At 34.3% G+C, this 22,185-nt stretch overlaps 1 protein-coding gene across 1 annotated transcript in view; it reads left to right on the top strand.

The window, feature by feature from the left end:
- NFXL1 (nuclear transcription factor, X-box binding like 1) overlaps positions 1 to 22,185 on the top strand; it is a 45,574-nt gene that overhangs the window by 11,842 nt on the left and 11,547 nt on the right. The window contains exons 6-17 of the mRNA XM_036266663.1: positions 117 to 278; positions 365 to 465; positions 1,629 to 1,743; positions 3,355 to 3,479; positions 4,217 to 4,339; positions 8,115 to 8,205; positions 14,470 to 14,590; positions 14,827 to 14,986; positions 15,719 to 15,810; positions 18,070 to 18,091; positions 18,521 to 18,661; positions 21,670 to 21,836. Coding sequence (XP_036122556.1) covers positions 117 to 278; positions 365 to 465; positions 1,629 to 1,743; positions 3,355 to 3,479; positions 4,217 to 4,339; positions 8,115 to 8,205; positions 14,470 to 14,590; positions 14,827 to 14,986; positions 15,719 to 15,810; positions 18,070 to 18,091; positions 18,521 to 18,661; positions 21,670 to 21,836 — 1,420 coding nt within the window. The remainder of the gene's footprint in view (positions 1 to 116; positions 279 to 364; positions 466 to 1,628; positions 1,744 to 3,354; positions 3,480 to 4,216; positions 4,340 to 8,114; positions 8,206 to 14,469; positions 14,591 to 14,826; positions 14,987 to 15,718; positions 15,811 to 18,069; positions 18,092 to 18,520; positions 18,662 to 21,669; positions 21,837 to 22,185) is intronic.

Below are 22,185 nucleotides of genomic sequence, written 5' to 3'. Positions count from 1 at the left end.
GAAAATATTGAAAGAGAATGCCTTTTAAAGTTTCAGTAAGGAAAGCTTTAGCTTGGTATAGGAATCAAAAAGTTATATTTGACTTCTGATTTTCCCCCCCTTTTATTGGATTCTAGGGCCCTGCCCTCCTTGTCCAAAGATGGTCACAACTACTTGTTACTGTAAGAAAGCTAAACCCATCCCTCGTAGGTGTAGCGCCAAGGAGTGGTCCTGTCAGCAGCCATGTGGACGGAAGTTGCTTTGTGGACAGCATAAATGTGAAAGTCCTTGTCACGCAGGTGAAAAGTCATAGCTGTTAGCCAAGTCAAAGCAGTTTCTATTGCTTTTATAATGTTTCTGTGCTAATTTATCTTTGTGATTTTAGGAAGTTGTCCACCCTGTCCAAGAGTTAGTAGACAAAAGTGTGTCTGTGGCAAACAAGTAGCTGAAAGAAGCTGTGCAAGTCCACGGTGGCACTGTGATAAAGTAAGAGTATATGCATTCTGAGGGGTGGATATTAAAGAATACGGAAAACAATCAGAAATGCTAATTAGGATTTAGCTAATTTTGTTCAGTTGGATAAAAGGAGAAGAAGAATAGAAACTCGAATTATATTCACATTTTAGGAACCTTTTCCAATTTAATATTTTAATTACTGGAAAGGGGAATTTAAAAAAATTAACAGCTATTTGTTGAATTTTGGATTCAGTACATATGTACTCTTTTTCTTTTTTTAAGATTATTTTTATCAATTTATTTTTATTACAGATGTTTCTCTTTTTTCCCCCTTTGACACCCTCCTCCCTATCGCCCCCACCCCGCCCCATCCCATGTTTGTTGTCTATGCCCATTGGTTATGCATACATGTGTATAAGTTCTGTGGTTTATCTCTTCCCTCCCTCCACTCCCTCTTCTGAGGTTTGTCAGTCTTGTACTCCCTTTCTTTTCTTTTTTTATCCTCACCCGAGGACATTTTTTGTTCAGGTACAGTGGGAGGAAGAGAGAGGAAGAGAGAGGGAGAGAGGGAGAGAGGGAGAGAGAGAGAGAGAGAGAAACATCGATGTGAAAGGGACACATCGAGTGGCTGCCACCCGCATGACCGACCAGGACCGGAGACAAATTGCAACCAAGGTACATGCCCTTAGCGGGAACCAAACCCGGGTCTCTCGGGACCGCAGGCTGATGCTCTAACCGCTGAGCCAAACCGGCCAGGGCTGTACTCCCTTTCTTGCTGGCTCTTTTTCCCTTTCTTTCCCTTGTCTTTAACCAACACACCTCCCCACTTCTTGAGGAAGTAGAATTGATTTTGTAGACTGTTTGTTCTAGAATTGGCATGATTTTACTACCGTTTGGAAATCTTTGGTGGGTGGCCATATGAAGCTGTATATACTTTTTCCCTGTATTTTAAAGATGTACTCTTTGGTGCATAGAAATGTGTATGTGTATAAACTTGTATATGTTTGTGTGAATGTGTATGTTTGTGTATGTTTATGTATGTGTGTACATGATACTTATGTAAGAGAAAAAACAAATTATGAAGAACATAATAAAGTTGCTTATTTGTGATTGAAAAATGGCTTATGTAATGTACAAAGTCATCTTTGTTAATTTGTAAGTCCTTCACTAGTGCTTATTGCATTTTATTTTAGGTATGTGGAAAGACACTACCCTGTGGTAATCATACATGTGAACAAGTTTGTCATGTTGGTGCTTGTGGAGAATGTCCTCGATCTGGGAAAAGATTCTGTCCATGTCAGAAGTCAAGTAAGACTATTTTTAAACCTTTAATGGGATATGTATTTTTTTAATGCTAATAGCGTACTTTCCTAATTAGATTTCTTTGTGAGTTCATAAGGTAGCCTCAGTAATAATACAGATTTGATGTGAGATTTCTTACATTTGCGTGAGAAGACAGTATAGCATGTGGATTAAGAACTCAGACTTTGGAGTCAGGCATATCTGGGTTCACATCTTGCCTTCATGAACTATGGTTTTCTCTAGTTAAATGGAGACATTAATAGTACAGTGGCACAACGGTTCTCGAACTTAATTAGTTCTGGAAGGCCTTTTGAGAAGTGATTTGTTTGAAAACTGAATCATTTTTTTCCATTAGAAATAATGTAAATTGAATTAATATTTTCCAGACCCCCAAATGATTCCCTCTTTTAACTTATATACAGTGCATGTCTAATGTATTGTTTAATCTATAAACAAATACTTCTTTTCTTAAATTTATCGAACCACCCTACTAGCTTTAAATGAGTCACTTTCAGGACTCCTTCCAGGGTGTGTTTCGGGAGGTCTGCATGCAGCATCTTAGCTTGCTGTCACTGGCTTTTCCTTTATCCAAATCATCAACAGTTTTTCTACCTCTTCAATTGCCTGTGATCATTGCTTCTTTTCACACCATTAGCAACATTAGCACTCTTGATGTCCTCTTTATGCTTTTAAGTTGTGTTAATCATCCATTTCACCAGCAACAAAAGCAAAAAAACACAAAAAATATTCACAGCACAATTTCCTGAGATGTTAGTGGTGCACTGACTCCTCCTGGACCATTCTCTCCATTGTGGCCTGAGAGACACTTTTAGTCACGCTGATGTGTCAGCATGAAAGGATTATCAGGTCAAAAAAGGAAGCTTGTTCAACAATGGAGACATTTTTCTGTGAACTACTTGGTTGAAAACTGAATTGTTCCAGATGGGAGACATCTGAGAACCAAAGTTTCACTGTACCTTCTTCTGAAGATGATTGTGAGAATTAAATGATAAAATGCTCATGAAGCAATTAGTGTAGTGCCTAGCACATAAAGGAAACCTAGTAATTACAAACTATTGTCATTACTGTGTATTGGGTTCAAGTGAGTTTAGTTTTGGTTGCTTTGAGACAAAGGCATAGAAGGCTTACAGTTTGAGTCTTACTTCCTGAACTGCACCAGTGTCAGCACACATATAAGATTATTGCCAGCACTTGTCATTATGTCAAAGGTGAGTTTTATAATGTTTTAATTTTTTTTTTATCCTGTGAAGTTATTAAGAGCAAATTGTTTTTATAATTCTATATTGTGGAATTCTTCATAGAGGTTTACGTGATATTACTTATTTCTTCAGATAAGTAGTTCTGAAATAGTTAGCTTATAAAAATATGCTTCTTGAGGATGGTAACTTGTGTCAGTTTTTTTTAACCTTACATTAACTTTACAAATATTAGGGATTATTTTTATTAAAGTTAATTGTTTCCAATAGTTACGTAGATGCAAAAATTCATACCTTAAAGGGGCTGTCATTCTTTAGAGAGCCTAAAGAATACGGCACGTTGTTAGTGCTTTATAATAATGTATCTTCTTGTTAACACTGACTTTTTGTCTGCTTTTAGAGTTTTCTTTGCCTTGTACAGAAGATGTACCAACTTGTGGAGATAGTTGTGACAAATTACTTGAATGTGGAGTCCATAGATGCTCACAGCGTTGTCACCGAGGTCCTTGTGAAACATGTAGACAAGTTAGTCATCTCCTATAATAACTAATTTTAAGAGCTCTCTATTACAGTATGTCAAATGGGATTGTTCTGTAATTATTTCCATTATTTAGTATTGTAAACATCTGTAAGGTGACCTGAATGAGTTTAGTGACCTCATGTGTTGGGTGAAGAAGCAGGAGAGTATGCCAGCAATCAAATCCAAAATCACCTTTTGTTTGTTTTTGCTTGGAAAAAGTTTGAACATTCTAATTTTTACAGGCCAGAGTGAGATTATTTGTTCCTAGTAGACATTCAAAGCAATGATGATTTAGTCTTAGTGATGATGAAAAGAAATGAATGCCTAGATTTCATTGAGACTTTTAAGTTATATATATGTCACTTTGGTCATGACTATACTACAAAGTCAGCAAATTAGCTTACAAAATAATTCAGCTTCATTGCTTTACTGAGATAAGATGAGCAGATGTCACGGTATAACTACATGGAAGTAATTTTAATGTGTGGTATTGTTTTACTATTTAGTATTAAAGGATACTAAGTTTAATAATGGAAATCCATATGAAGTCTTTTTGGAACAAAGTAAGAAACAAACACATATTTTAGGAAATTCAGCTTTAGTTTTGGTAAAGTCTTTTGTTTCATGCAAATTTGCTCTTAAAATTTTCCTTCTTCATTTTTTAGTAATTATAAAAATTGCAAGGTGAAAAAAATTGTGTTAATAAAAGTTAGTTTTAATAGCATTTATTTGATTCTTCTAGGAGGTAGAAAAGCATTGTCGCTGTGGAAAGCATACAAAACGAATGCCATGTCATAAACCTTATCTCTGTGAAACTAAGTGTGTTAAGATGCGTGACTGTCAGAAGCATCAGTGTAAGAGAAAGGTATGTGTAATAAGCTTGGGGCATTGCTTCAAAAATTCTCTGGAATTTTTTTTTTTGTGGGCTTTTGATAAGCACCAACTAGATATATCCCTAAAATGTCCAGGCATATTCTATGATTCCCATATGAAATACTAATAAATCTTTTAATCCTAATTGTTTGTATTAGTGAGAAATCTTACCAAGATTTTTAAATGACAAGGGGCTTTTTTCCCCCTATCTTGTGCATAATTCTCTCAGCTTGGTTCTTAAACTGTTTTTGTTCCCTTACTCTAAAACACCATAGCAGTGTTAAGAGTGATAGTTCATTTGTTGGAAGAGGCTTAACTTTTATTGTTCAAATTTTATTTATAGACACTTGGTTCAGTCTGTGGTCAACTGGAGAATTTTTTTTTGTTAATACTCACCTGAGAATATTTTTCCCAGATAGAGTAGGAGGGAGGGACGGAAAGAGACGGAAGAGAGAGAGAGAGAAAGAAACATCAGTGTGAGAGAGACACATGGATTGGTTGTCTCCTGAACGACCCCAACCTGGGCTGGGAATTGAACTGCAACCAAGGTATGTGCCCATGACCGGAATTGAACCTGTGACTCTCTTGGTCCACAGGCCGACTGATGTTCTAATCGCTGAGCCAAACTAGCTAGGGCTCAACTCAAGTATTTTATTGAGTTTGTAGATTTGCATTTTTTGGGGGGGTCCACTTTATCATGAGTTATCCCTCTTATCTCTGATAAGATTCCTTATTCTTAAATCTATTGAAATAGAGTGATTTCAGCTTTCTTTTGCTTGGTGTTAACATGGTATATCTTTCATTCTTTTACTTTTAACTTATTCATACATCATATTTAAAGTGATTTTCTTATAGATAGCATTTAGATATTTAGTTTATCCTAGCAGAACAATCTTTGTCATTTAATTCGGGTGTAGATTATTTACTTTTAATGTGATTTTTAATATGGTTGGATTTAAATCTATCATTTTACTATTTATTTTTTGTCTGTCTGTTCTTTGTTTCTTTTCCTTTTTCTAACTTCTTTTATTGAATGTTGTTTTTCATTGATTCCATTTTATCTCCTTTATTTGATTCTTAAACATTTTATACCCATGTTTTTTATAAACTCCAAATACAAAGTTTTTATTTTTGATCTAAATAGTCAGGTATCTTTTAAAGAGATTGGAAAACTAAGAAATAGTAGTCTTTTATAATTTATTATCAAACTCATTATTTTTGGTGTTTTTCAGTTTTTTAAAAATATTAACTTAGGTTTCTATCTGGTTTCATTTTTTATCTGAAGGACTTCCATTAACATTTAGTGCTGGTCATTCCTTTAATTTTTGTATAATGTCTTCAGCTTTTGTAAAATATTTATAGTTTGTGAAAAATATTTTTACTATGGAATTCTAGTTTGACAATTTTTTTCCCCGTTTTTTAAAGATGTTGGTCCACTATCTTTTAGCTTGAATTTTTTTCCAGCAGAGAGTGTGCTAATGATTATCTCTGTTCTTCTGTTTGTAATATATCTTTTTTTTCTTTGGCTATTTAAAATTTTTTTCCTCCTTATTACCAGTATTTAGCTATTTGTGGTGTTCCTTTGTAGAGTTTTCTTCATGTTTCTTTAGTTTGGTTTTTGTTCAGCTTCTTAGATCTGTAGATGTATAGTTTTCATCAAATTTGTGAAATTTTCAGTTTTTATTTCTTCACATGTTTTTCCCTATCTGTTGCCTTCTGAGACTGCAATATGTATATTATGCTACTTGAGGTCTCACAGCTCACCTATGTTCCATTTATTATTTTAGTTTTTAAAATTTCTGTGTTTTAGTTTATATAGTTTTGTCTTCAGTTGCATTAATTTTCTTCTGCTTTGCCTAGTCCATTTTTATTTTTATTTTTTTAAATCATATTCTATGTTTATTTAACTCAGACATTATATTTTTTTCATTTCTGAGAGTTGGGTTTTGGGTCTCTTCTGTATATTCCATGTCTGTCCTTAGCATGCTCATGCCCTTTATCTTCTTGAATATAGGGATGGACTATACTTATAATGTCTATTTTAATGTCCTGTCTAATAATTCTACCATGTGTCATTTCTGGGTCTATTTCTGTTGATTGATTTTTTTTTTTTCCCTTTTGGCTTATGTCTTCCTGCTTCTTTGCCTGCTGCATAATTTTTTATTAGTTTATAGACATTGTGAACTTTACAGTTTTGGATGCTGCAATTTTTTGTATTCCTTTAAATACTTTTAAGCTTTGTTCTGGGTCAAAGTTAAGTTACTTAGAAACCATTTGGTCCTTTAAAAGCTTGAGTTTTGTTAGGTATAACCAGACTACTACCCTTTTATCTAGGGTTAAGTTGGCCCCACTACTGAGGCAATAACTCTTCTGAGCACTCTACTTGATTCCCATGTTTTAGGAGGTTCTCCCACTCTGGCCGCAGGGAACACAAATTATTCCCTGACCTGAATAATCTTTGGAAATTGTTCTGTCTTCTTCAGTGGTTCATTCTCAGGTTTTGTGAGTTTCCTCTCACACATGTACAGACAGGCATTTGATCCCTTCTGGAGTTCTCCAGAGCTCTCTCTGTATTACTACCACTTTTCCACAGATTCTAGCCACATTGGCCTCTCCGAACTATTAATTTTGTCTACCCAGTTTGGTGGGACCACCAGACTCTGCTTGTGATCATTCTCCCTGTGTTGCAGCCTGGAAACCTCCAGGTCTAAGCTGGTGCTGTCAGAGGACGCACTTTGTTTCTCTTCTCTTAGGAATTGCTGTTCTGTGCTACCTAATTGTCTAATACCTGAAAACTGTTGCTTCATATTTGTCTGATTTCCTAGTTGTTTAAGGCAGGAGTGTAAATCTGGTCATTGTTTACTTCACCATGGTTAGAACCAGAAGTGTCATGGATCACTAAACCTTCTTTTCCCACACTGCCACTAGCAAAGTGATAGGCACACAGTCTTAGTAAATTTGTCTAATTGAGTGAACTATTTCGACTTTTTAGTTGCTTTTCAATAAAGCGTATTTTGCTTTGAGCTATTTTTATATACTAAAACTTGTTCTTAAAGTAGGTTTCAATCCCAAGTTTCTTTAAGACATTTGTAGTCTGTATTTTCTTTCCAAAGTTTGGATATATGAGAAGTCAAGGAAGGAATTAGAATGGCAAGATAGACTTAAGTACTTGCCTTTTGTTCATAAATGAAAATTGGGACAAGTCATAGATAGCTACATTTCTTACAAACATTGGAAATCAGGAAAGTTACAAAATAAAGTTAGAAGCAAATAGCCTATCTGTTTTTCTCCTTTAGTTAGTCTCTGATTCCACATTCTAAAAATAACTGCTGAACTAATCTATATATTTAACTGGCTTTATTTTAATTAAAAAGTTTTAAAGTAACCAGACTAATTGTTTGCCTGAATTGACTATAGGGTTTGACTAGTTCTATTCTTTTGGTTAATTTTGTCAATCTCTGCATAGATATGTAGAAATGAAATCATCTCATAGGAATGTTTTAAGTCATAGAACAAATAACTGAAATGCAAGAAAATTTAGCTTGATTTCATTAACTTAGGACATTGTCTATTTAAATTTACCAGTTCTTAATATAGCATATCTACTTATCAGAAGAATGTTGATACTCTGGAATACTTTTATTCTTATATTGAAAAGAAGTAATGTGGTGTTTGTTTTCCATAAGTTCTGTGAATAACTAGTAATGACATTTGTATTATGCATGGTTTTCAGATTACCTGTTTTTTATATATTGCTTTCTCTTCAGTGTTGTCCAGGAAACTGTACACCTTGTGATCAAAACTGTGGACGGACTTTAGGATGTAGAAACCATAAGTGTCCATCTGTCTGCCACAGAGGTAAAAATAGCTATAATTTTATGTTTGTATTTATATAGTGTTTTTAAGGTTGATAGAGAGCTTCCACATTTGTTATCTTAGTCTGTCCTCTTAATAACCTTGAGAAAGTAGGGCAGTTGCCAAGATCACGATTTTATGGACAAGGAGATTGAAATTAAGAGGGTTCAGTTCAGGGAAGTACATACTTAGGGAAATATCTAGTAAAGCAATATAGTCAAGATTTGAACCCAGGTCTTCTGAACATAAATGCTTTGTTATTTCTATAACACCTTGTTATTTGCTTACTTCCTCCCAACCTTCTTCATATAATTTTTAAATTAATTAATATGTTCTTAAGTTTTGAATTTTAGACAGTTTTTTTTTTTTGAAATCCTCAACTGAGGACATTTTTGCATTTATCTTCAGATAGAGCGGGAGGGAGAGAGAGTGGAAGAGAGAGAAACATCAATGTGAAAGAGACACATTAAGTGGTTGCCACCCACACAACCCCAACTGAGGCCGGGGACAAACTGCAACTGAGGTACGTGCCCTTAGCGGGAACTGAACCCCTGATTCTCTGGTCTGTGGGCCAGCGCTCTAACCACTGAGCAAAACCTGCCAGGACTGAATTTTAGACATTTTTATGGAATTGGGTTAGTAAAGGATTGGATCTATCCTAAAAACCTTTTGGTCTCAAAACCTCTTTACACTCTTTTGGAACCCAAAAGAACTTTTGTTAATGTGGATTTTTTTTTTTTTTTTATCCTCACCCGAGGACATTTCTTTGTTTTTTGTTCAGATAGAGTGGGAGGGAGAGAGGGAGAGGGAGAGGGAGAGAGAAAGAGAGAGAAACATCGATGTGAAAGGGACACATCGAGTGGCTGCCACCCATATGACCAACCAGGGCCGGGGACAAACTGCAACCAAGGTACGTGCCCTTAGCAGGAACTGAACCCGGGTCTCTCTGGACCGCAGGCCGACACTCTAACCGCTGAGCCAAACCGGCCAGGGCTAATGTGGATTTTATTTATTGATATTTATTGTATTTTAAAATGGAAATAAAATGTAATAATACTTATTACTTTATTAAAATTAGCAATAATAAGCCCATTACATCTTAATACAGTAACATTTTTTTTGTGTGAAAAATAACTTCTGAAAAAAAATTTAGTAAGAATGGTATTTTTTACATTTTTGCAAACGTCTTTAATGTCTAACTTAATAAGAGATGGCCGGAATTATATACCTGCTTCTGAATTCAATCTGTTTTGATATGACTTGTCATATAGCTTCTGGAAAACTATGTGTGTGAGCTATTACAGACCCCCTAAAAGGGTCTCAGGGATGCCTAAGTTGTTAGACATTGAAAACTGAGTTAACTTTACCCATTTGGAATATGTTGGTATGAAATGAAATCTACTAAAAGGTGGTATAAGGTAGTGGGAATAGCATGGACTTAGGGTAAGAGGTCCTGGTTCAAGTTTGGACTCTGCCTCCGACTGGTTTTATGACCTGAGTCACTGTACTGTTTTCGTTATGTTCCTTTGGGAGTATGTGCATGTTAGTTATCTTAGTTAATGCCATAATCCTCTCAGAGATCTCGCCATGTGTACAGAACTACTGTTGTTTAATATAAGGAAGCAGTCAAAGACACTATTGGCCCAAGGTCATAGAACTAGTTGTAGGGTCAGGATATGAACTCAAACTTTAATGATGTTTCCATTATACCACATTGCCTCCCATTAGGAAAGGTGACAGATTCCATTAATGATGTAGACATTTTCCTGTGGATGTTCTCTGATTTGTCAGTGTCTTTAGACTGTGAAGTTTAGAACTAGTTTTTCAGTTCTCACCATTACAAAAATGATCTTATTTCCTTTTATATTCATATTACATCATTCACTCGTTAAATTTAAATTTTGTTAACATTTATTATTAATTTATTCAGTAAGTTTTTTTTACATGCCTAAGTACCAGGCACTGGGATTACATGAGTGAACCATATTGACAACATGCCTGCTCTTATAGAACTTATTTTTTTTTTTTTACTTTCTCTCAGTTAGAATACAAATAAATAATCAAATTAATATAGACTATCAGATGGTATCAAGTTTAGAAAGGAAATTAGAGTTAAATTAAAATGGTGACTGTGGGGATGGTATATACTATTTCTTATAGTGTGATCAGGGGAGGACTCTGAAAGGGTGGCATTTGAGAGGAGACCTGAGAGAAGTAAGGATCAAGCCATGTGGCAATAGGGGTGGGGTAGTGGTCCAGACAAGAAAGCAGCAATTGCAGCAGCCCTGAGATGAGCATTTGAAGGAACTGCAAGGAGAGAGGGAGAAGGTGCTCAAAGGGGCACATGGTAGGCCATGAGGTCAAAGAGATGGTGGGATAAAGATGACCGGGAAAGGAGAATATGTACAGGGCATTGTAGACCATTGTTAAAACACTGGTCTTTACTGTAAGTGGAAAACCCGTCCGGTCATATGACCATTAAAGAAATTGGATCAGGCCCTGGCCGGTTTGGCTCAGCGGTTAGAGTGTCGGCCCGAGGACCAGAGAGACCTGGGTTCGGTTCCCACTAAGGGCACGTACCTTGGTTGCAATCTGTCCCCGGCCCCGGTTGGGGTTGTGTGGGTGGCAGCCAATCGATGTGTCTCTTTCTCATCAATGTTTCTCTCTCCCTTCCTCCTTCCCGCTCTATCTGAAGATAAGTGCAAAAATGTCCTTGGGTGAGGATAAAAAAGTTAATTAAAAAAAAAGAAATTGGATCATTAGTTTAGAATTTTCTTACCAAGGACACCAGGCCTAGTTGATTTTTACACATAATTTTAAAGAAGTAAACATTGAAGGTATATGTAAGTTCAGTTTCCTCATAAACTATTTGAGAGTATATGTAAAAAGGGAACATACCCCAACTCTTATCATCTGAAAAGGAAAGTATGAGAAAAGCACAGTCCCATCTGACTCATAAACATGTCTGTAAAATACTAAAGTTTTAGCTACTCAATTCTAGCTATCCATCACTACAGTGTTAGCTATCCCAAACCTTAATCTATCATAACCAAGTTGTGTTTATTCCAATAGTATATGGTTGGTTTAACTCTAGTAAATCTATTGATGTGATTAATCACATTAACCATTTAAAGGAGAAATTAGATAATCTTAGTAAATGTCTAAAAAACAGTTGATAAAATTCAACATCCATATATGATGAAAATTTAACTAGAAGTAGAAGGGTGTACCATTAACCTGATATGAAATATCTACAAAGAGGCTAGAGCAAGCATTATACTTAGTTGAGAAGTGTTGAAAGCATATCCTCCTCTTATATTATTTTGAAGCAAATCCCATAAATACTTTAGTATTCATCTTTAAGAGATGGATTCGTAACCTAAAAATAGTTAATATATTTCTTAATATTGACAAATAGCTGGTGTTCAGATATCTTGTTGTCTCATAAATATCTTCATTTTTTAAATTCAGATTGTATGACTCAAAAACCTAATAAGATTGACATGTTGTAATTGGTTGATGTCTCTAAAGTTTATTAATCTATTATTTCTCTCCTCCATCCCTATTTTTTTTATTTTCACTTACTTGTTTAAGAAACTAGGTTGCTTTATTTATTTTCAGAGTCTGAAGTTTGCAGAGGGCATCCTGTGGAATTATTTGACATTTTCCTCTTTTTTCTTTTTATAAAGTGTTAGTATGATCTAGAGGTTTGATCAGACACAGGTTCAATGTTTTTTTTCAGAGTGTGTATTTATTTATTTATTAATTAAAAAAGAACTTGTTAGCTCCTAACAAAATTTACCTTGATGGAAAGTATGTGGAAGATACTGTTGTACAATCCTTACCATTTGTTTAATCTACAATTATATAAGATACAGAATCATTATTTCATACCATTTTCCATCATTCTAAACACCTTCACAATCAGTTATGCTATAAGTCATAGGGAGAGGAGGCTGACTACATGTTTGCACTGTGAATATATAAAAGTTTGATTTATAGTTTTTTAAGTTCAAGGTCATCTGTCTTGATGGTTTTGGAATTACTGGACTAATACACATGTTGGCAGTTGACGCCCTGGACACAATAGTTACATTCTGTATGCTGCATTTTTATTTAAAAAGTATTGTATCTGAAGCTATTTTAGCTGTCATTTTGTACAGGTATCTGTAGCAAATACTGTTGATTAATAGAAAGACTGTTCAGAAAAATTATCCCTTTATTCTCAAATTTTAAATAAAAGAAAAAGTGATACAGTACTGCAGTTTAGAGTGTCAAAAAGGTTGTATTTGATAAGTTCTTCTTTGAATTGTTGAAGTTGAATCATATTTATCATTGTTAAGTATTAAGTATGGACATTGATATAATAGGCTAAATGAGAACAGTCTTAAATGTCACTCTTTTTAAAAATGTCACTGTTAGCTGTTGCTTTTGGAAAGCTCAAAATAAAATTTGATTATGTGGGTCAGAATAACTTGCATTGCCATCAAGATCATACTTTACTGAATATAATGCCAAGCAAAATAATTCAGAAAAAAATCAAGAACCATATGATTTCACACATGTGAGATATAAAACTGAATGCAACAAATGAACAAACAAGAAAAACAAACAAAAACTCATAGACATAGACAACAGTATGGTGGTTACCAGAGGAAAGGGGGTGGGGGTGCTAATTAAGGGTAAAGGGGGTCAAATATATGATGAGAGATGGAGACTTGACTTTGGATGGTGGGCAACAAAGCAAGGTACAGATGATGTACCATAGAATTGTATACTTGAAACCTATATAATTTTATTAGCCAATTTCACCTCAATAAATTTAAAGAAAATAAGATAATACTTCATTGGATTATTTTTTACTTATTAAAACATTAAAGTATAAATTTAGTAATTTGTACAATACTTGTATGTTTTTTCCCTATTGTGCTTTTTGCTCTCATTTTCTTTTTCTCTGTTCATTGTTTGTATCAAGAGTCTACTGTTTGTTTTAAGGAACTGTTTTAACCTGGTTTGTTTCTTATCAGGTTAACTGTTAGTCAATACTTTGCTTGGTCCTGACATCAAGGCAGCATTCTCTCTCTTTCTTTTTAATCCTCACTCGAGGACATTTCTTTTTGATACTTTGTTCAGATAGAGTGGGAGGGGGAGAGAGAGAGAGAGAAACATCAACATGAAAGGGACACTTCGAGTGGTTGTCATCCACATGACCCAACCAGGGCTGGGGACAAACTGCAACCCTTAGGGGGAACTGAACCTGGGTCTCTCCAGAGTGCAGGCCAAACTGGCCAGGGCAAGGCAGCATTCTCTTAAGATACTCACTGCTTTGTTGAAGACTCTAATTCCCTTAATACTTTATTTCAAATGGGGTACTTTACTGGGAAAACTAGAATGGGAAGAAAGCCCTCCAGATGATGTCAAAGGCTTGGGGAAAACTTTATAGCCTATTTTAAAAAGTTTCCTTCCTCCCTTTATTCCTCCCTCCGACCCTCCCTTCCTTTTTCTTTTGTATTTCTACCAGCTTTTAAACAAAAGAAGGTAAAAAGCTGAAACCCAAATACCTTTTTCTTTTGAAATGTTTAGAAGAGAAATATTTGCAATTATAACCTAAGATAAAGGTTTAGAATTTAGTCTTTCACAAAGCATGAGTAATGGAAAATTGACTGTACTTGTTAATAACTTGATGAGAGAAGTTAGTCTTGGGAAATTTATCCAAAACGAATGTACTTGAATACAAGTGTGTTGAAAATAAGCCAAAGAAATTATTGTTAACATTCGATTTTCCAAAGACTTAGATCCATTCTGCTTGTGACTGAGTAATGTGTTAAATTTGTTATTTAAAACAACTTTTAGCAAATTAAAGGAAATTCTAAAACTTTTATTGAAGTACAAATGTAGATACAGAAAAGTATACAAATTACAGTTATTCAGCTAGATGAATTTTTACAAACTGGACATATCCATGTAACCTGAACTCAAATCCTTAAACAAAACATTACCAGCATTTCCAAAACCCTTCATAACTATCATTCTGCTTTTGAACATTATAGATTAGTTTTTCTATTTACTTTATGTGAATGAAATCATACACTGCATACTCTTCTGTCTGACTTCTTTGCTCTGTGTTAAGAGTATGAGGTTCATTCATATAGTTTCTTTATTCCCTTGTAGAGTGTCCCATTGTGCAAACATACCGAACTTATTGATTCTGCTATTAATGGGCATTTGGGTAGTTAAGCAAATTTTAAGTTTCAGACTTTTTTTCAGGTAGTTGCTATCCTTGCCCAGAAACTGTAGATGTTAAGTGCAATTGCGGTAATACAAAGGTGACAGTACCCTGTGGCCGAGAACGTACCACAAGACCACCCAAATGTAAAGAGCAGTGCAGGTTAGTATGAAGCTTTCCACAGACTTGCATTTGTGTCTTACCAATTTAAATTCATACTGATTTTTAATTCATATTCTTAGTATTTTCAATTTAATGTATTAAAATATTAATATTCACAGTATATATAGTTCTTGTCCTGTATGGAATTACAAGAGAGATATATATAGATAATTGCACTTTAGATGTAGATCTTCAATGATCAAAAGTAATTTAACAAATTGTACTTTTTGATTTAGTCGACCACCAACTTGTCATCATACAAGTCAAGAAAAACATCGCTGTCACTTTGGCTCTTGTCCTCCATGTCATCAGCCTTGCCAAAAAGTGTTAGAGAAATGTGGTCACTTGTGTCCTGCTCCATGTCATGATCAAGCGTTAATAAAGCAAACTGGCAGGGTAAGGGAACAATATTATTAAGAGAAAGTGGATTGCTGTGGGTCCTATTTTCTTAATTTTACTTAGTCATTCAACAACCAATAAATAAGTACTTATTTGGTATTAAGCACTGTGATAGGAGCTGGGGTACAAAGTAACTAAGACTTAATCATTTGTTTTAAGAAGCTTACAATATAGAAAAGAAGAGTGACCAATAAGTGAATATTTGCAGATATAGTGTGATAGTCATGTTGTCTTCAAGAAAGATGAATTTGGCAGTCTTTCATCACATATGTGGTTTAGGGTTATAGATATCTTCTGGTTTCCTCAAAGATTCATTCACATTTTCAATATATTTATTGAGTCCTTATTATGTAAGCATTCTTCTAGGTGCTGGGGAGACAACAGTGAGCAAAATAATGGAGATTACATTCTGCTGGTAGAAATTGGAGTTTATAGTTTTATTGTTCATTCTCCCTTTGGCTTGTGAAAAGTGAAGAAGGGTATACTGCCTCTGTTCTGCCATTTAAAAACTGGAGTCTGCCTTAATTTTTAATATCAAATGTGTGTGGAGGGGAACAAGCTGATAGAATACAGATGGAATAGAATATTTCAGTAACACAATTTGTTGATTTCTTGAAAAATATTCAACCTGCTTGAGTGGAGGATACATGGAACTCTTTTCTATGATTCTTATGATGGCCATGTGATTTTATTTCTCTCTCTTAAATTTGTTATATATTTTACTTATAGCACCAGCCTACAGGCCCTTGGGAACAGCCTTCTGAGCCAGCATTTATTCAGACTGCTTTACCTTGTCCTCCATGTCAAGTCCCTATTCCTATGTAAGTATTAGAATTTTAACTTTTAAAAATATGTTTGACATAGTTGATTGTGTGTCTTAAGCCACCTTTTCCCGTTTTCTTTGTTCAAGTCATCATTTTAGGCCTAGCTATAAGCTAGTTCTCTGTCTCCAGCTTCATTTTGTTCCAAGTGTATTTTGTATGCTGCTTAAAAACTTCCTCTATATTTCTTTTTTGAGTCTTTTCCCCCAGCTAGAGTTTGGTGTCCTTCTTAGCTTCATAGCAACTTGTGCTTACAATTACAATAATATATCCAAGAGATCATCATCTGTTAGTTTTTCTGACTAATTTCCATGCTAGTTTGTAAGCTCCTTGAGGACCAAGGAAAGCCGGGTTTTATGTAAGATAAACTTGAAGGAGAGTGTTTGAGGGAAACATTGAAAATGAAAGGAAGTAGTTTCTTGGATTGGCTAGCAAATGACCTGGATTGAGTCAAACCGGAGGTAATAAGGAATCCTGGAATGGCTCATACTTCCAGCAGAGGTTAGGGAAGATAGGGTGAAAAGAAGCACAGAACTAGGAAGCAACATAAAATTACAAAACGGGCTGTTGTCTATGACTGAAGTTCCAAATCTAATATTGGTATGTCTTGTATTTCGGTCTTTTAAAGAGAAGGTTCTTATTTTTTGTACTTTTAACAGCTTTTCTCCTGTTTTGTCCTTCCACAACTTTCAGTTTAAATAGTATGTATATTTTTATTTATTGGTTGGGCAATCAGGTTGGGAGGCAAAGTGTTATTAGGAACTATATCCACAAATAGGGTAATTTTAGTCTGTAGATTTACTAGAGGGGGGAGATATAGTCAACAAAGACATTTTTTATGTACATATTCAGTTAGTAATTATTAGAGACTGGTTTTTTACTGAGGACTTGTATGTCATGAAGGGACCAATTTGTCTGTAGTTCATACTAGATTTGAGTTATTAGTGATTATCAATGGCCTAAATTTTTCCTTTCGGGGAAACAGAAGAAGAGACATTGATATTTTGATTCATAGACACTAAAATTGACATATCATAGTCAATTACCTTTGAATTTCTTTATCTGTTTTATAGGAAGATTATTTAACATACATGTCATATAGAACAGTTTCACTGCCCTGATAATGCCCTATGCATGTTCATCTTTTGCCTCCCTCCCCCATGAGCCCCTGGGAAACCACTCTTCTTTTATTGTCTTTATAGTTTTGTCTTTTCCAGAATGTCATATAGTTGGAATCAATCATACAGTATATAGTCTTTTCAAACTGGCTTCTTTTACTTATAAATATGCATTAAAGATTCCTTCAGGTCTTTTTATGGCTTCTTTTTAAAAAAAATACATTTTTATTGATATTTTAGAAAGAGAGGAAAGGAGAGAGAGATAGAAACATTGATGTGAGAGAGAAACATCAATCGGCTGCTTCCTGCACACCCCACGTCGGGATGGAGCCCACAACCTGGGCATATGCCCTGACCGGGAATCGAACCAGGATCTCTCAGTCCATGGGATGACACTCAACCAGCTGAGCCACTTGGGCTGGCTGGGTAGTTGCCTTTCTCTTTTGTCAAAGGTCAATTGACTATATTTTTTGTGGATGTATTTCTGGGCTCTCTGTTCTGTTTCATTATCTATTTTTCTATCCTTTTACCAAATATCATGCTGCTTTGATCACTGTAGCTTTCTAGTAAGTCTTAAAGTTGGGTAGTGTCAGTCCTTTGACTACATTTTTCTTCAGCACTGGGTTACCTATTCTGGGTTTTTTGTCTTTTCATATTGATCTTAGAATCAGTGTGTTGATATTCACAAAATAACATGCTTGGATTTCGATTGGAACTGTGTTGAATCTATATCAAGTTGGAAAGAAGTGACATCTTAACAATATTGCACTTTCCTATCAGTGAACATGGAATATGTCTCCATTTATTTAGATCTTTGATTTCTTTCGTGACTAATTTTCCTCCTATGGATCTTGTATATATTTTGTTAGATTTATACCTAAGTATTTCTTTTTTGTGTGTGTGCTAATAAAAACGGTGGTATGTTTCATGTTTTCAAATTCCAGTGATTCATTACTGGTTTATAGGAAAGCCATTAGCTTTTGTATATTAACTTTGTTTCCTGCAGCGTTTCTATAATCACTTATTTCCATTTGTGTTTATTTTTCTTAATAAAACAAATTAGTGAGTTAGCATTTTTGCTTTAGATATTCTTTTTGAAGAATTTATAATGTTTTTATTTCATTTTATTTTTTTCTTACAGGCAGTGTTTTGGGAAGCATGAGGTGAGTTATAGGCACAAGTTTTAAGTAAAGCTTGTAATCTATACCTCTTCTATACTAGGATTGTTAGAAATAATGAAGTCAAAGTATTGTTATTTCAGTATTTTGAAGATAATATTTGTCTATTAAGTTTATACTGTGCTTTTATTTGAAAATTAGTGTATGAATCTGCATTTACTATAGGATCATATTGAATTTCCCTTTTAGAAGTAGAAGTTTTTGCTTCTTGGCATTCATTTTTTTGGATTTTTAAAAATAGATTACTTTGGTTTTGACAATAACTATTAGTGAAAATGTGTCAGACCATTGTGAAACTTGTGATCAAATGATAACACAGTTGTTTTGGAAACATGGGTCTAGAAGGGGTGTGTGTGTGTGTGTGTGTGTGTGTGTGTGTTGTGCTGATTTTCTTTCTTTCCTTTTTTTTTTAAGGTGAGTCCACTACCATGCCATACTGTAGGACCGTACTCTTGTAAAAGGGTTTGTGGACGAACCTTAGATTGTCAGAATCATATATGTATGAAAGAATGCCACAAAGTAACTGAAACTGATGCCTGCCCTGGCAAAAACAAGGTAATGTTCTAGGTTGAATCTATAAGTGCTTACATATCCCTGAATTTGCTTTCAAATATTTTTTAAATCTGACATGTATGATACATGACGCTCACAATTTAATAAATTCCCAAACTTTTGTTGGAAATAAAGTAAATAGCATCACAGATGTGTGTGTATGTCTGTGTGAAATTCAGTAAAAGCATTTTACAAGCTTTGAGAAATTGACTATTCAGAGATCTCTAAAAATTTCCACTTTACAAGGAAAAACAAATGTAGCTAATCAACTTTTTATTTTTAAAGTAATTCATGTTGTTTCTTAGACTTCCATTTTATAGGGAATCATAATAATAGCTAGTGTGCTTAATGAGGAATAAGCCAACAATTTAAGCTTCACATTTATTAAGTAACATTAAATTTACAAATGTTTAAATTATTAATATGAATTGTGTTATTGAAAATTTCAGTTCCATTGTTAGTTTCCTTGGTCTTTGATTTGATAATTGTAATGTATGACAACATAAATATCCATAGTATCATTCTTGCTCATGTGTAGAGATACAGTAAATGTGTTATAATTTCCTCATTAATCCATGCTTCGATCCTCAGTAAAAATGTAGTTGTGATAAAATGAAAAAGATATTGGAATTATAAAATCAAACTAAGAAATAATTATAATGGTTCAAAACCACTTTAACTATAAGTTGTAGCTGCTGTTAATGGCATTCCTCCTTGAGGTTTTCAGAACATTGAATGAATCAGAAAAAATTCATTTTAAGAGCTCATATAACAATGATTGGAGAATTCTCTTTGATTGTCTCACCATTGCTTCCTGGGTAGTAGATGTGGCAAACTATGGGTTATAGGTTATGTGCAGTTTTCTCAATTTAGCTACAAGTCCATTCCTATCTCTCACTCAGGGAAGGCTACTGCAATTCATGTGAGTGAAAATAAGTTTATTTTGAGGATAACTTTGCAATCACTCTAATTTATATATTACAAACAAAATATTCAGAAACTTTAAAAAATTTCTTACATTAACACCTCAGTTGAGAACCACTGGAGAAAGGCTCCTAGTGTGTATTTCTTGACCCAAATGTCTCTGGAATTTTTAATGCGGTTTCTGCCTACAGTTGTAGCAAGAGCCTACAACATAGCAGGTATTTAATATGTGTTTATTGAATTGACTGGACTCAAAGCTCTTTTGCTTATCAGCTCTACTCTGGTGTCCTTGCCTGACTTTACCCACAGATCTCAGTCCAGTTGAGGCTATTATATGCAGTGACTCTGATTCTTACCATTAGCAACAAATATTCCTGTTGTCTAATTCATAGGTTATAGTGAGTGGAACTGTGGTTGACAGGGGGAAGGTGTGAGGCTGATGTCAATTGAAATGGTATGTGCCTCCCAGGCAAATATGGGATCAAATATCTTTTGAGTGGCTGAAAGAAAAAATAGAATAATGAGGAGTCTTTTTCTCTTTGGGGAAAATCTGTCACCAAAAATACATAAAAAAATAAATATATATACATATATATACATATATGTATACACACACACATACACATGATCACACATACATAATTGTTATATGATTATGTGTATCATAGACCCTTGCCACTCAGAGTTTGTCTGCAGACCAGCAGAATTAGCATCAGCTATAATCAAGAAAGGATAATTCTGTAATGTGATAGAGGTGCTATTATTGCTACAATGACAGTCATATTGCGATATATAAATGTATTCACTTATTTGTGGAACATAATGAACAAAATAAGCTGTCAATTAAAAGAGATCTAGAATCCTGGAAGTAGGGAACAGACTGACAAATCTCAGAGTGATAGGGGATAGGAGGGGAGAGAAGAGGTAAACCAAAGAATTTATATGCATATATGTACAATCAGTCGGACATAGACACTAAGCTGGGGAAGGCAGGAGGGGGGTGGGAACGGGAAGGAGGGGGTCAATGGGGGAAAAGGGTGACATCTGTAATACTTTCAACAATAAAAAAAATCCCCAATATATAAATGTATCATATTAACATGGTAGCACCTTGAATTTACATAATGCCAAATATATTTCTGTAAACTGAGAAAAAACTTTTACTTATCAGGAATAATTTTCTAATTGTGATAATAACACAAATGTTTATTCCGCTTTTCTTCTCATTATCCTATTACTTATAATTAGGAATGCTCTCCTCCCTGGATTTCCAGAAAGTTGGATGAATTTTAAAAGACTCATTTAAAAGCTGATAATGTAAATGTTGACCCTTTAAGATTTAGTGTCCATATTTGTAACTCTTTTATTTTATCTCATGTATAACAAGTGAAAATACACAATATCCTGTAGTAAAAATCTTTAATTTTCTTTAGTAAATGGGTACTAGTTAAATTATTTAATGACTAGAGCCGAGAGGTGAGTTGTTAAGTTACAATTTTACAATTGAGATAACATTTATTTGTACTAAATGTAATTTAGCTTTGTATTATTGAAGTGCATTAAAAGTAAATTAAACTGGTGCTCATTCTTTTTTTTTTCTCTCTATGTGTTTCTCTTTAGCCAGATGAGACGACTATCTCCAGAATATTGAATGCTTGGGGAATTTTTATTTATGTTAACAATGTATTGATTTCTTTAGTTTGATGATCGTATTTGCTGGGTGTAAATGAATTGATAATGTTTTATTTTGTACTTTTTTTTCTGCCATTACCTATTCTTTAGGAAGTAATTTATATTTTTAGTAGAGATATTTAATATAATCATGACCATTTTAAAGGTGAGGCTGTTTGATTTACTGAGGTTTTAGATATAAAAATCTTTGTAAATGGTCATATTGATAATCTCGCAGTTCTTCATTTTGAATATTTTAAAAATGAGAGATTTTAAATACAGTTAATATATTTTATTAACTGTATTTCTAAGAGCTTCAGACGTACTTTCCTTTAATGGGATATAAAATTATATAACTACTGTATAGAATGTTAGACTTCTGTACTTAAGTGATTTGTTTTCTTGCAATTTGTCAGGCTGGCCCTGAATGCCTGCAGTGTGAAGAAGGGTGCTCTAAATCACGGCCAGTGGGTTGTCCCCATCCATGTGTTTTGCCATGTCACCCGGGAGAATGTCCTCCTTGTGTTCAGATGCTTAGAATAAAATGTCACTGTAAAATCACAACCCTATATGTGGAATGTAGGTAAGTGGACTGAAGAAATATTCTTGTTTTAGTAAAATTATTTTAATTGATATCTTTTAATAATTCAGAACTCTTTATGTGAAGTATACTGTAAGGAATATTTTTCAGTGGTGGTCCTTAGATTCTAGAGGCCTAGATTTCCCCTAGTGACCTGGAAGAAATATAGACTACTTCAACCTGTAAATTCTTTACCCTTTTTCAACAAGGGCAGTTCTGATTTTTACAATTTGGGGATTCTATATAAGATTTTGTTAGGAAAATAACTGTATCAGTGCTTAAAAAAAAAAAAAAAAAATAGGAGAGGCACTCCTAACATTGTTTAAGTAACAGTGTCAAACTAGAATTTTGT

The sequence above is a fragment of the Molossus molossus genome, unplaced genomic scaffold (genome assembly GCF_014108415.1).
Source record: "Molossus molossus isolate mMolMol1 unplaced genomic scaffold, mMolMol1.p scaffold_m16_p_1, whole genome shotgun sequence".
In the NCBI taxonomy this organism is placed as follows: Eukaryota; Metazoa; Chordata; class Mammalia; order Chiroptera; family Molossidae; genus Molossus; species Molossus molossus.
This window is presented reverse-complemented; position numbering and strand designations above follow the sequence as displayed.